At 44.6% G+C, this 12,337-nt stretch overlaps 1 protein-coding gene across 1 annotated transcript in view; it reads right to left on the reverse strand.

The window, feature by feature from the left end:
- Window positions 1–12,337, reverse strand: part of LOC147726460 (complement component C6-like) — a 1,142,533-nt gene that overhangs the window by 120,028 nt on the left and 1,010,168 nt on the right. The window contains exon 15 of the mRNA XM_086960582.1: window positions 8,991–9,182. Coding sequence (XP_086816708.1) covers window positions 8,991–9,182 — 192 coding nt within the window. The remainder of the gene's footprint in view (window positions 1–8,990; window positions 9,183–12,337) is intronic.

Here is a 12,337-nt window from a genome sequence, read left to right on the forward strand (position 1 = left end):
TTATACTGCATTTGTTATGTGTAAAATTACGATTTATTTTTACTCGTTTTATTTATATTATTAAATATATTTTTCATGTTTGTGCTATTTTTTGTTAAAATAATAATTGTATTTAATTAGTAGTTAAATGCATGTTATCCTAAAAAGTCGTAAAAAAACAGTTTATATTAATTTTAGTTTTATGTTTAATTTATATGTGTATTATGCATTTTTGAATTTTTTTTTATAATTATAAAAAAAATGTATGGAAAAGTACCCGAGTATTAATTTTGTAGTCCTGGTATTTTTGGGGGGATTTAGTGTAATTGTATTGTATAATGCATTATACATTTTTATGTGTTTAATTATTTAGTTCAATAAATAGATAAAAGTTTAATCAATGAAATAAGTAATATTTGCGTGAGTAATACTTTTAATATTTGAGTATTCAATTTTAATACTTGAGTATTAATTTAATATATTGTGTATTAATTCTTAATATTTACATTTTATTACACCTCCCAACCCAAAACCCCTGTTCTCCCAGGATCCCGCTGCAGGAGTTTATTATACAAAAAAATATATATTATGCCTTGTAAAAGTGTGTGTTATTGCAGTATGCGTTGTTATGGATCTTTCAATTAAGTATACTACTTTTGAGTTGTAATGGTATTGTTGTAAAAACTTCCGATGTACTGGTAATTGCGTTATAAAAGTTGCATTGTAAAAGCATGCGCTATATTTGTTTGCGTTTTAACGTCACATATTCAAGAATGGGTAGTATTGTTTCCGATGGGCCAGTAGGTTCTAATCCCAGCCACAGCTTCTAACCAACAGTTAAGCTCACTTCTAACGGTTTCCCAAAAGGTCAGGCAAGTCCTGTTGCTAGAATCACACATGTTGCAAAAGGAAACAATACTGCACTGCGTAATGATATTCTCTTATACTGTGCAACAGAGAAACAATGCCATACGTAGCGTCACAGTCATGTACTTGCAATTTAAGGAAAAATGCAATGCGAATCACCACAAGCATGCCCTATACAAAGCAATGCGTCACGCTACAAGCCTGTATGGTGCAATAGAGAAATAATACACTGTGCAAGATATACTCAGATACTGTGCACTGAAGAAATAATCCAATGTGCCACGTTACAATCAGGTAATGTGCAAGGGAGAAATAACGTAGTGCGTAGCGCAACTCGCATATAATTCGTCAGGCACAAATGAGGTCAAGTGTCATATGACAGTTCGATAGTTCGTTAGCAGCAAATAATGCAAAGTGTAATACGACAGTTATATGTGCTCCGTTAACAGTGCCCTCGTTATGGATCAAATGATGACTCAAAAATTACTGCTTCCCACTCCGGCCCCAGTACTGCCCCATCTTGGGTCAGCAAGGGCCAGGATCTGGGCTGAAGCAACGGCTCGTGCAGCTGACTGAAGTGGGAGGCCGAGAGAGTGTCCCTCCCGGCCCGCACACCAGCCCAGGTGTTGATCCATGTTGCCTGGGGGGGCGCAATCCCACTCTCCTCCCCGACGTCAGCGACTTGGGCCTTGATCCAGAACACGGGTTGCGGCAGACTCGGGCCGGCAGCTCAGTTCTTCTGTGGCTGCCGGTCCGGGCCGCTGCTGATCGACTTCGAGGGCCCCAATGACTTGGCCCTCACTCCGGCAGTCTCAGTCCACACCTAGACCCGCCCTCAACAATGTGGAGACTTTACTTCAATTCGGAGGCACACCTGAACCCGGCAATCCCCACCAGCACCTTCAGGTTGCACTGCGACAAGCACTATGGGCCTGATGCACATAACTAACTTAAGACAAAATCCTAAACATACTACCATTTTGGTATTTACAGATGGCACTTATTTATTTTGGTATTAACAGAAGGCACTTACTTATTTTGGTATTCACAGAAGGCACTTACTTACTCATTGATGAGTAAGTGCCTTCTATGAATACCAAAATGAGTAACTTACTAATTTTGAGTAACTTGCTCATTTCGGTACTCACAGAAGGCACTTACTTACTCATTGATGAGTAAGTGCCTTCTGTGAATACCAAAATGAGTAACTTACTAATTTTGAGTAACTTGCTCATTTCGGTACTCACAGAAGGCACTTACTCATCAATGAGTAAGTGGCTTCTGTGAATACCAAAATGAGTAAGCGCCTTCTGTGAATACCAAAATGAGTAAGTGCCTTCGGTGAATACCAAAATGGTAGTACGTTTTGGATTTTGTCTTAAGTTAGTTCTGTGAATTGGGCACACCATGCGTTCGAGACTCGCCTCTTCTTTGGTGCTCACGACGATCCGGCACTCTTCACCAATGCTCCGTTTGCACCACAACACGCACCATGCGCGTTTGAGCCTCTCCTCTTCTCCGTTTGTGCACACAATGTCCAGGCGCTCTTCACCAACACCCTGGCTGCACCAGGACAGGCACTCTTGCATATTTGAGTCTCACCTCTTCCCCCGGTGCACATGATGTCCAGGCGCTCTTCCCTAATGCCCTGGTTGCACCACGACACACACTCTTGCACGTCGGAGACTCACTTTTTCTTTTGGTGCTTAGGAGGCCCCGCCTCTCTTCACCAGCACCCGGGCTGCACCACAACACACACCCAGGGCGTCCAAGACTCACTTCCTCCGTTGGTGCACACGATGGCCAGGCGCTCCTAACCAACGCCCTGTCCTGGCTGCACCATGACACGCGCTCTTGCACGTTGGAGACTCACTTCTTCTTCTGGTACCTACCACGCACGGCGCTCTTCACCAACACCTGGGCTGCACCACGACACGCACCCAGGGCGTCCGAGACTCACGTCCTCCATTGTTGCGCACGATGTCCAGGTGCTCCTCACCAATGCCCTGGCTGCACCATGCCAGCACATGGTGCATCCTAGTCTTGCTCCTTCCTTTGGTGCACACGAGGCCCAGGAGCTCTTCACCAACACCCAGGCTGCACCACGACACGCACCCAGCATGTCCGAGACTCACGTCTTCAGTTGGTGCACACAATGTCCAGGCGCTCCTCACCAATGCCCTGGCTGCACCACAACACGCACACTGGGCATCCTAGTTTCGCTCCTTCCTTTGGTGCACACGAGGCCCAGGCACTCTTCACCAACACCCAGGCTGCACCAGAACACGCACTGAGCATGTCCAAGACTCATTTCCTCCATTGGTGCACATGATGTCCAGGCACTCCTCACCAATGTTCACACTTAAAAGAGGGGGGACAGGAAGCTAAAATAAGAAAAAGCGAGGTCCAGTACCCATGCTCCCACAGATGAACGTGACTACACAACGGGGGTAAAAGTTTCTCTGAAAACATTTTTAGTGATGTGAACCAAACTGTGGTTTACAAAGGAGAGAGATGATAAAGAGTTGTGTTTTCTCAATGGTCAGACCCTAAGTCGGTTGGTATCTAGAAATGTGGTGAAGGCATTTCTCCTTTGGTATCAGGGGGCCCTCAGACACCCTTACGAGTGTCATGTATCATCATAGGGCGTTGCTGCTCGTGTGGGTGGTGCTGCAGTCCCTAACAGGCCCCACAAGAAGGCTCTTTAGCGGAGCTCTTTCATAGGAGACGCCGCAGTTGTGAGTGGGTGTGAGGGCCTTCAGTACCCGGAATATGCTTTTATTCAGGGGTCTGGGTGGTCAATTAAAAGGAGTGTGGATCCTGGGTACTTCCCTGTTTGAACAAATATAGGGGCGGTTGTGGGACTAGCCGCTGCTCTCAGGATAGGTGCTCTAGTGAATAAACAAGGTCAACATGTTTCGTGCCTCTGAGGGTCCCTAAAGGATCCAATGGCGCTTCGTCAGGACCAAATATCATTACCTAAAAAAATGTGAAAACTAACAGGTACCGAGCCTAAAGCCCATGGACCTGTGGTACCTTGTTCATAAAGGTGTTAAGCGTCAGAGCACTGGCAGGTACTCTCAGTTGTGGTACCTATCCCCAACCTGTTGAGACAAAAGGGTGACAAAAGAAGCAAACTGACATTTAAAATAAACATGTTTTTAAAAAAAAGAACAGATATTCGTACTCTGAATGTGTTCTATATCTCATCCCATATCTCCTTGGTGATGAACTTAATCAACTCTGCATACCAAATTCATGCGGTATTTCTGATGTGAGTGCTTTTTTGGAGAAGTGCTCAATGTGTCTATTGGTGGTATATTGGTGGTTGCTACATAGTGTCTTAATTTTATGTGTGCAGTCATACTGGACAGAATCTGCACACACGTTATCTGCCAGGGGGGCGAAAAAAGAAGAAACAACCTTTGGTAATTACCCCCTATGGTGGACCAGGTTGGCTGGTTAGTGAAATCGCCCGCACCATTCCAACGTTTCCTACAACAGGTTATATTTATATTGTATTAGGGCCCCCTATTTTGGTGCCCCCACAGACACTTGTCTGACCCCTGAGACACACTATTTACATGAAGCCACAAGTTCCCTTTCCTTTACTGGTACTTCGTGTGGGATTATTTTCTCCCATCAGTTATAGGAGTTGTGTATGCACTGTAACCCATTCTAAGATGGCCGCCACTTTTTTAGGTGTTTTCTATGCACCTTAACCCCATCTAAGATGGCCGACGCATTTCACGGGGCTCTGACGTCATCAACGGTAGCTCTAGACCAACGCGCAATGTTATGACGCTGGAGATCCACCCAGGTGTTTCAGGTAGTAGTTCCCCATTGGACCAGATAAAGGTGGTCGGAAGCGAGTGCCCTCTTCCATTCTGACAGACCGCAACGGAAGGATAGGTCACGCACCACCAGAGAGGCAGATACTTGTAAGTACCACCCCCTCCCTTTATTTCCTACATGCCCACCGGCATAGAATAAGGAGTCGCTACTTTGAGTGACAGCCAGCACTCTGACATTTACCCTTGTTTATTTATCCAGTACTGCATCTCTAACCGAGCGGATGTCGACGGAGCCCCTTTCTCCACAATTTGGGGTAGGCTCCTATTACCCTGCCTTCCGTCACGTTTGTGTGTTTGACACTGTCGGAATACGGCTGAGAGAGAGCACATGGGCTTAGTGGTATTGTGATCTGCACTTGATCAATTTTTGGGAACCTGTTTGGGATGGCATTGGTTCACAGCTCTACACGAACGCATGGCCCATGCGGTGGATGGGCTTTGGCAGCGATTTCACTAACCAGCCAACATGGTCCACCATAGGGGGTAATTACCAAAGGTTGTTTCTTCTTTTTTCGCCCCCCTGGCAGATAACGTGTGTGCAGATTCTGTCCAGTATGACTGCACACATAAAATTAGGACACTATGTAGCAACCACCAATAGACCACCAAGAAAGCATTCACATCAGAAATACTGCATGAATTTGATATGCAGAGTTGATTAAGTTCATCACCAAGGAGATATGGGATGAGATATAGAACACATTCAGAATACGAATATCTGTTCTTTTAAAAAAAAAACATGTTTGTTTTAAATGTCAGTTTGCTTCTTTTGTCACCCTTTTGTCTCAACAGGTTGGGGATAGGTACCACAACTGAGAGTACCTGCCAGCGCTAAGACTCTAAACTGCTTTATGAACAAGGTACCACAGGTCCAAGGGCTTTAGGCCCGGTACCTGTTAGTTTTCAAATTTATATATTGATATTAGGTCTTGAAGAATTGCCATTGGCTCTTTTAGGGACCATCAGAGGTGCGAAACATGTTGACCTTCTTTATTCACTAGAGCACCTATCCTGAGAGCAGTGGCTAGTCACACAACCGCCCCTATCTTTGTTCCTACAGGGAAGTACCCAGGATCCACACTCCTTTTAATTGACCACCCAGACCCCTGAATAAAAGCATATTCCGGGTACTGATTGGTCATTTTACCTTCCTCACTCACACTTTTTCGAAGGCCCTCACAACCACTCACAACTGCCGCGTCTCCTATAAAAGAACTCCGCTAAAGACCCCTCTTGTGGGGCCCGTGAAGGACTGCATCGCCACCCACACGTTGAGCAACGCCCTATGATGATACATGACACTCACAAGGGTGTCTGAGGGCACTAGATACCAAAGGAGAAATGCCTTCACCACGCTTCTAGATACCAACCGACTTAGGGACTGACCATTGAGCAAACACATCTCTTTATCATCTCTCTCCTTTGTAAACCACAGTTTGGTTTACATCACTGTAATTTTTTTTCAGAGGAACTTTTACTCCCATTGTGTAGTCACTCCTCACCAATGCCCTAGCTACACCATGACATGCACACTGCGTGTCTGAATCTCGCTCCTTCATTTGGTGCACAGGATGCCCAGGCGCTCTTCAACAACACCCGGGCTGCACCATGACACGCACCCAGCGTGTCTGAGTTTCCCTTGAATCTCCAGGTGCCCAAGATCACAGGGCACGACTTGCGAAGTTCTCAGGCTAGACAGAGCACACACACCCACGGTGTATCTGAGAGTCTTCTCTGGAAACTTTTATATTCCTGTGTTTCCAAAACAGGGAGCCAGCTCAACTCGGGCCCTTAGGGGTTTAAGACACAGTACAAAGCACAGTCTTCTTCAAGAAGGGGGATCCAGCCCTCCCAGCACAGTCCCAACATCATCTTACTTAGTTAGAACAGCAAAGTGCAGACCAGTCCCAGAGCACGAAGCAAGGATTGGTCTATCCACAGCAGTCTTTTCAGTTGCTCCTTCTTTAGCAGAGATTCCTCTTGACCACAGAATGGGTCCAAGACTTTTCAGTCTCAATCCATATCTGTTTAATTCCAACATTCTGGCATTCAGCTCTCATAGTTATACCCCTTAATGTCTTTGAACATTGTATGTGCTCAGGAGTCCCTGATCCCTCCCTAAATCAGTTCTAGGTGTCTCCATCCCAGTGTCACGTCTCTCCCTTTGATACTGGGAGTCTGGATCCTTAATCACTCAGCAGGAGATGGGTCAATTAGTTTATAGCACCAGCCCAGGCCTTTTCACCTCCCGGGTTTCTTCTCCCCCTACTCTCCCAATGCTGGGCAGCCTGGTGCCATCTCAACCCCTTCCTGGGTCAATACCTCTCTTAGCTCCTCTCACCTTTCAGTTCCAGACAGACAATCCACATTTCAGAGACACACAGAAATGCTCAGAGCTCAAAACTCGGCCATTTCATAAACGCACAGTGACAAAACCACCTTCACAGAAAGATGCATTATAACACTGTGAGTCCACACATACCAAACTTCACCTCTCTATTGTAAACTGACAGGAAACTAGGCTAACAAACACAACACCAAGCCTCCCCATTCTGTCCTATGGGCAGAATGACCTTTCAGCATTGAAAAACAAAATGGAGAGTTTTTCCCTGTCAGAACATAACGCACACACAGTTTATGTTCTGCCTTTTACCTACACTGAACCCTGCCCAGGGGTTACCTGGTACCTACCACAGGGGTACCCCATGTGTATGTAAAAGGGAAAGTCAGGCCTGACAAGTGGTTGCACTTGTCAGGACTACATACTAACTTAGCACTCTGCGTGCAGGCCCTACAGTGAAGGCCTGAGTTCCCTTCCCTGAGCACCCTTGCCTTACTAGCCCTTGCACACACAGTACACATCACTAGGGACTTTTACTAGTAAGGCAACACACCAATCATGGCCAACCAATCACCATTACACTTTAAATAGGGAACTCCTGTACTTTGACACTGATCAGCAGTGGCAAAGTACCCAAAGCATCTAAATTGGCATCTCTAGGTCAGGAAAAACGTCTAGGGGGAAATCAAAAAGTTTAGGGAACTTTAACCAAAAAGGCCAAGTCCTTCAGTGGCACAACCAGTGCTGTAGGCCCACTAGTAGCATTTGACTTACAGGCCCTGGCACACTTCAATGCACTTTGCTAGAGACTTACCAGTAATTCAAATATGCTAATCAGGGAGAATCAATTGTAACAACAATTTACACAGGGAGCACTTGTACTTTGGCCCTGATTGATCAGCTGTGGCCAAGTGCCCAAAGAATCTAAGCTAGCAAAAACTAAATCCATCACAGCATCAAAAATACAGGAGGTAGAGGCAAAAAGTCAGGGGAAAACACACCAAAGATGCCAAGTCTAACAGGAATAAACATTCTTGGAAATGAATCTTCCAATTTCAGTGGTATGCCTATCAAAAGGATTTCTGCTCAGGGAGAACTGTGATCCCTGAATATGCAACTTTTGAAGAAGGGCTCCATATTCCTCTTAAATGGAGTCCTGTTTTGGGATTGCAGGACTCCTAGCCAGCTATTTTAGCTTTCACTCTCTTTGTTGTGTACGAGGTCAGTGGTATGATGAACTAAAAACAGGCAGATGCTCAGTATGCGCTGCATTTCAATTTTGGTAATGAACGCTAAACCCAAAATGCGCATCTCAGCTCAGTAAAAGTTTGCTACCATCAAAGAACAACATAATACATGGGGCGAGGTGAAGGTACGCCATCGCACACCGACCACAATAATGAAGGAAAACACATTAAAATGCAATGGCCAACAGTATCTGCAGGCCAATTGTGGTCCATACAAGACAATTAAGAAATAAGTCCTGAAATAAACTGCTTGACATCACGAGGGGATCTATCTTGATTCTACAGTGCCATTCAGATTGGATGAGGATTTATGTGGGAAGAAACATGTTACCTTAAGATATGTTTCATTTGTCTGGATCTGTCTTGTCCAGTTAGTTTTTATACAACAACTCCCTCTGAATGAGGTTGAGCCTGCCCTGATAGTACCAACTTACCATGGTGGGATGAGGTCGTCAGTGATGAAGCATGCCACAAACTCCTCATCCAATCTGACTGGCAGTCTAACAACAAGATAAATCCCCTTGTGATCCAAAGTGGGGTTTTTTCAGGACTTATTTCTTAATTGTCTTGGTAGGGACCGAAATTGGCCTACTGTTGGCTATCAACCTTTGATGTGTTTACCATCAAAGTACTCACATCATCAACAACATTTAATTAGCATAATTTATGCTTTCATTTGAACATGAGCCATTAAAGTTTCACCTTTCTGACAGGTAATCTCTCTGATGATTGGAGGCCACCATGATAGGTCACTCCCGCAACTGTGTGTTCTTTGACCAGTTAGAATAAAACCAGATGGACATGTCAACTGGATGCTTTCACCAATCTTGTAATTTGTCTTATAAGGCGAGATTGACACAGCTTCTGATACTGATGGTTTACTGCATACGGTTACTAAAAGAAAACAAATCCACACACATCAGTCTGAAGTTTTTCAATCCTTAATTCATGCATAATTATAATGAGTTATGGCTTTATGCTAGTTCACAAGCATTTTACTTGTCACCTAAATTAAGCAAGTGTAGCTCATGCATCAGGAAGTCATAAATATTTCTGTATTCAAACATAAACAGCAGATTTACTCCTACTCAGGATTAACTTCTCTATTGTGCTACTCATATTGGAAAAGGGCTAGGAAAAAACATACATTAACATTAAGTATGTATCCTCTATTCCTATCCTACACATGGCTTTTGAAGTATTAATTCCTTTGTGCACTTCACTTTACAATGTGAACTGCAAATTAGCTGTTACTAATACTGGAGCAAGGGCATTTGGCATTTTATGCAGAATATGAAGTTTACTATTTGGTGAGTGTTTTCAAAACAAACTTGCATGACATGTCACTGACGACTCCTGTGACACTCCTTTTTTTGTTTACATGCCCTGTTCTCCTACCTCCTCACACCTTCTCACATCCATGAGTAAGTTAACTAAGATTTGAATAAATCAGGCTTAAACAACTTAGACCTTTTTCTTTACATATGCATAATATAAGTAAAAGCTCTGGAATTGGAAGAACTTAAATATTTTGCGAGTGAATGGTGACGCGTGTTGCTGGTACACCGCTAATGATTCTTTACTGAGTAGTCTGTGGATTTTCCTGGATTGCTCCTTCACTACTTCCGTGTTGACCCTGTAGAACTGTTATAGAGATGTTTATGGACTTCCTTGGGATGCACCTTCAGCACTTTGGAATGAACCTTGGTCAGGGACTCTTAGACAATAATCTAACTCTCTCTACACCAGTCACATTATACCACACCACTCTCCTTTCAAACATACGCAGCCACAATTAAGTGCTTCAGATGGAGCATCATAATGCCACAATTGTCGCAGCTAAAATGCTATAGAAAAGGGACATAGCATAAATTCATGTTTTGTTAATGTGAATATTACTTTTGCTTTTGCTAGCTGGTTAAGTCCTCTTAGTGACATGATGAAGACAACAGTTAAGGAACTTTTGAAGAAGTTCACAAATATGCTATTCTCACACCTGTGCTTAATTTTCAGGTTTTGATAATAATATAAACTTTAATTACTTGCATGTTTAAGATACATTTGCATAAATTGCTCACTCAAGTGCTCAAGTGAAGGAATTTCAGACATTTTTGTCTAACGCATCCCACATTGCTTACAATGCACCAAAATACCCAACCACCAGTCAAGTGCTTCAAATAGAGTGCCATTTACGCCCTATAACAAATGGAACACAACTTAAAGCATGGCAGACGTTTTTCATGCAGGATTGACCTTTGTGCTCTAGGTAACTAGTTAATGGATCATTGAGACATGACAGGCTCAACAGTTAAGGAAAATCTGAGTAACTTACTTCACACATAGGTTATTCCCACATCTGTGCCTATATGTTTTCATAACTATTTTGATAGTGATTTGCTCATGTTTAAGATACACAGAAAATGATTTGCTCACCCAAATGTCTATGAAATCAAAAATACTTTAGCAATCAACCCTTCTGCAAACCCTGACAATGAAACCAGTTCACGTCGAAGTACAAATGTAAAAATGTTTTACTTTCTCCTCTAGTTAGACAGCTGTAGAAAAAGAATCCTAATAGGAAATGCTAGTAAACAAGACCTGGCGGACGATACCCACACATCACAGCCCTTTACTATCCAGCTCCCGTCCTGTCTTCTCCTTCCCCACCTTCTGTAAGCAGGGCCGAGAATAAGAGTGATTCCGGAGCAGCAACAAGCAATTTTAAAAGTGGTGCTAGCCCCAGAGCAATATCACCGCTGCACTAGGCCGGAAGGGAGATTCCCAAGGGAGGGAAATCCCTTGAAGATCTCCAAGCGAGTGCTGCGACCCAGGCATAAGCAGGGGACTGAGGGACTGTACTGGATAAGTCGTGAAAGCTCCATTGTGGCTGGATAGACTCTAACTGGTCTCCGTTCATCCACTTCTTGTTAATGGTCCTTTATGCATGCTTTATGGAGTGGATTCCTTTTTAGGTCGAGCCTAGCACAATGCACATGCACTGCTCTGGCGAGACTTATAGTAAGGGGGCTTCAATAAGCTCCCCACACACTCGCACGTGTGCCTGATTGCTTGCGGTTACCCGCACATGCACCATCTATTTTGAATTATCGTGCCCATATACATGCGCAATAATGCAAAACAGATGGTCCCGGCAGAGAAGAGAGTGATGAGGAAATTAGACTGAGCAATATTGCTCCCTGCCTCTCCCCACTACACCGAGCCATTCCCCCCTTCACTCCTCCAGCTGTGCCCTCTTCCCCCCTCCTACCGGCTCTACCCCAAATACGTGTCCATGCAAGGAGTGGTGTAGTGTAAAAAACAGACTGAACGTTCTAGCTCCCTCTTCACCAGGGCCTTCCGCTCTCCTACCCCCACGTCTTCCCTCCCTTCATTGGGACTGTACCTTCAAGACTTGTCTGTAGTTCTGCTCCATGCCCCTGTATGTGCCCCTCCTCCCTCGGTTCTGCACTGCCTTCCTTTCCATGGGTTCCACCACGAGCTGCGTACCTGCAAGGAAGGATGTAGTGCAGGAGCAAACCAAGCATTACAGATTCCCGCCCTCCCTCATCCTTTCAAAGGCCCGCTCCGGGATACAGCGGCAGCTATATTTCAATCTGCCCATCAATTATGGATGGTAACAAATGAGAGGCAATTCAGTGTGCTCTGGTTGCAGCGGCACCAATAGCCCACTTCGTCCAGAATGTGCCTGGCCAGGAGAGCTGTGCATTGTTGGAGTGTAATGCGGCTACACTGTTTTTGTCTCACTACCGGAGAAACTAAAACTGGAGCTGTGTTCGCATTGATTGGAACGGGTTGGCAGGCGCTTCATTAATAATACATGCTACATGCTGACGGCAAGCAAAAGTTCACCCAGGTACTCCTCTGAGGGGATTACTGCAGCCTGAAAGGGCCCCTCAGGCTCGGTGAAGTAGCGGCTTGTATTGTCTCGTTACCATGATAAGCTGGTAACTAGCTGGGTATTTTTCAGGGATCATTAGTGGCGCAAGCAGCCACACCCTCACAAGATGTGCCCTTCAGGTGATCTTCTC

This window comes from Lissotriton vulgaris, chromosome 3_1 (assembly GCF_964263255.1).
Source record: "Lissotriton vulgaris chromosome 3_1, aLisVul1.2, whole genome shotgun sequence".
NCBI classification, from domain to species: Eukaryota; Metazoa; Chordata; class Amphibia; order Caudata; family Salamandridae; genus Lissotriton; species Lissotriton vulgaris.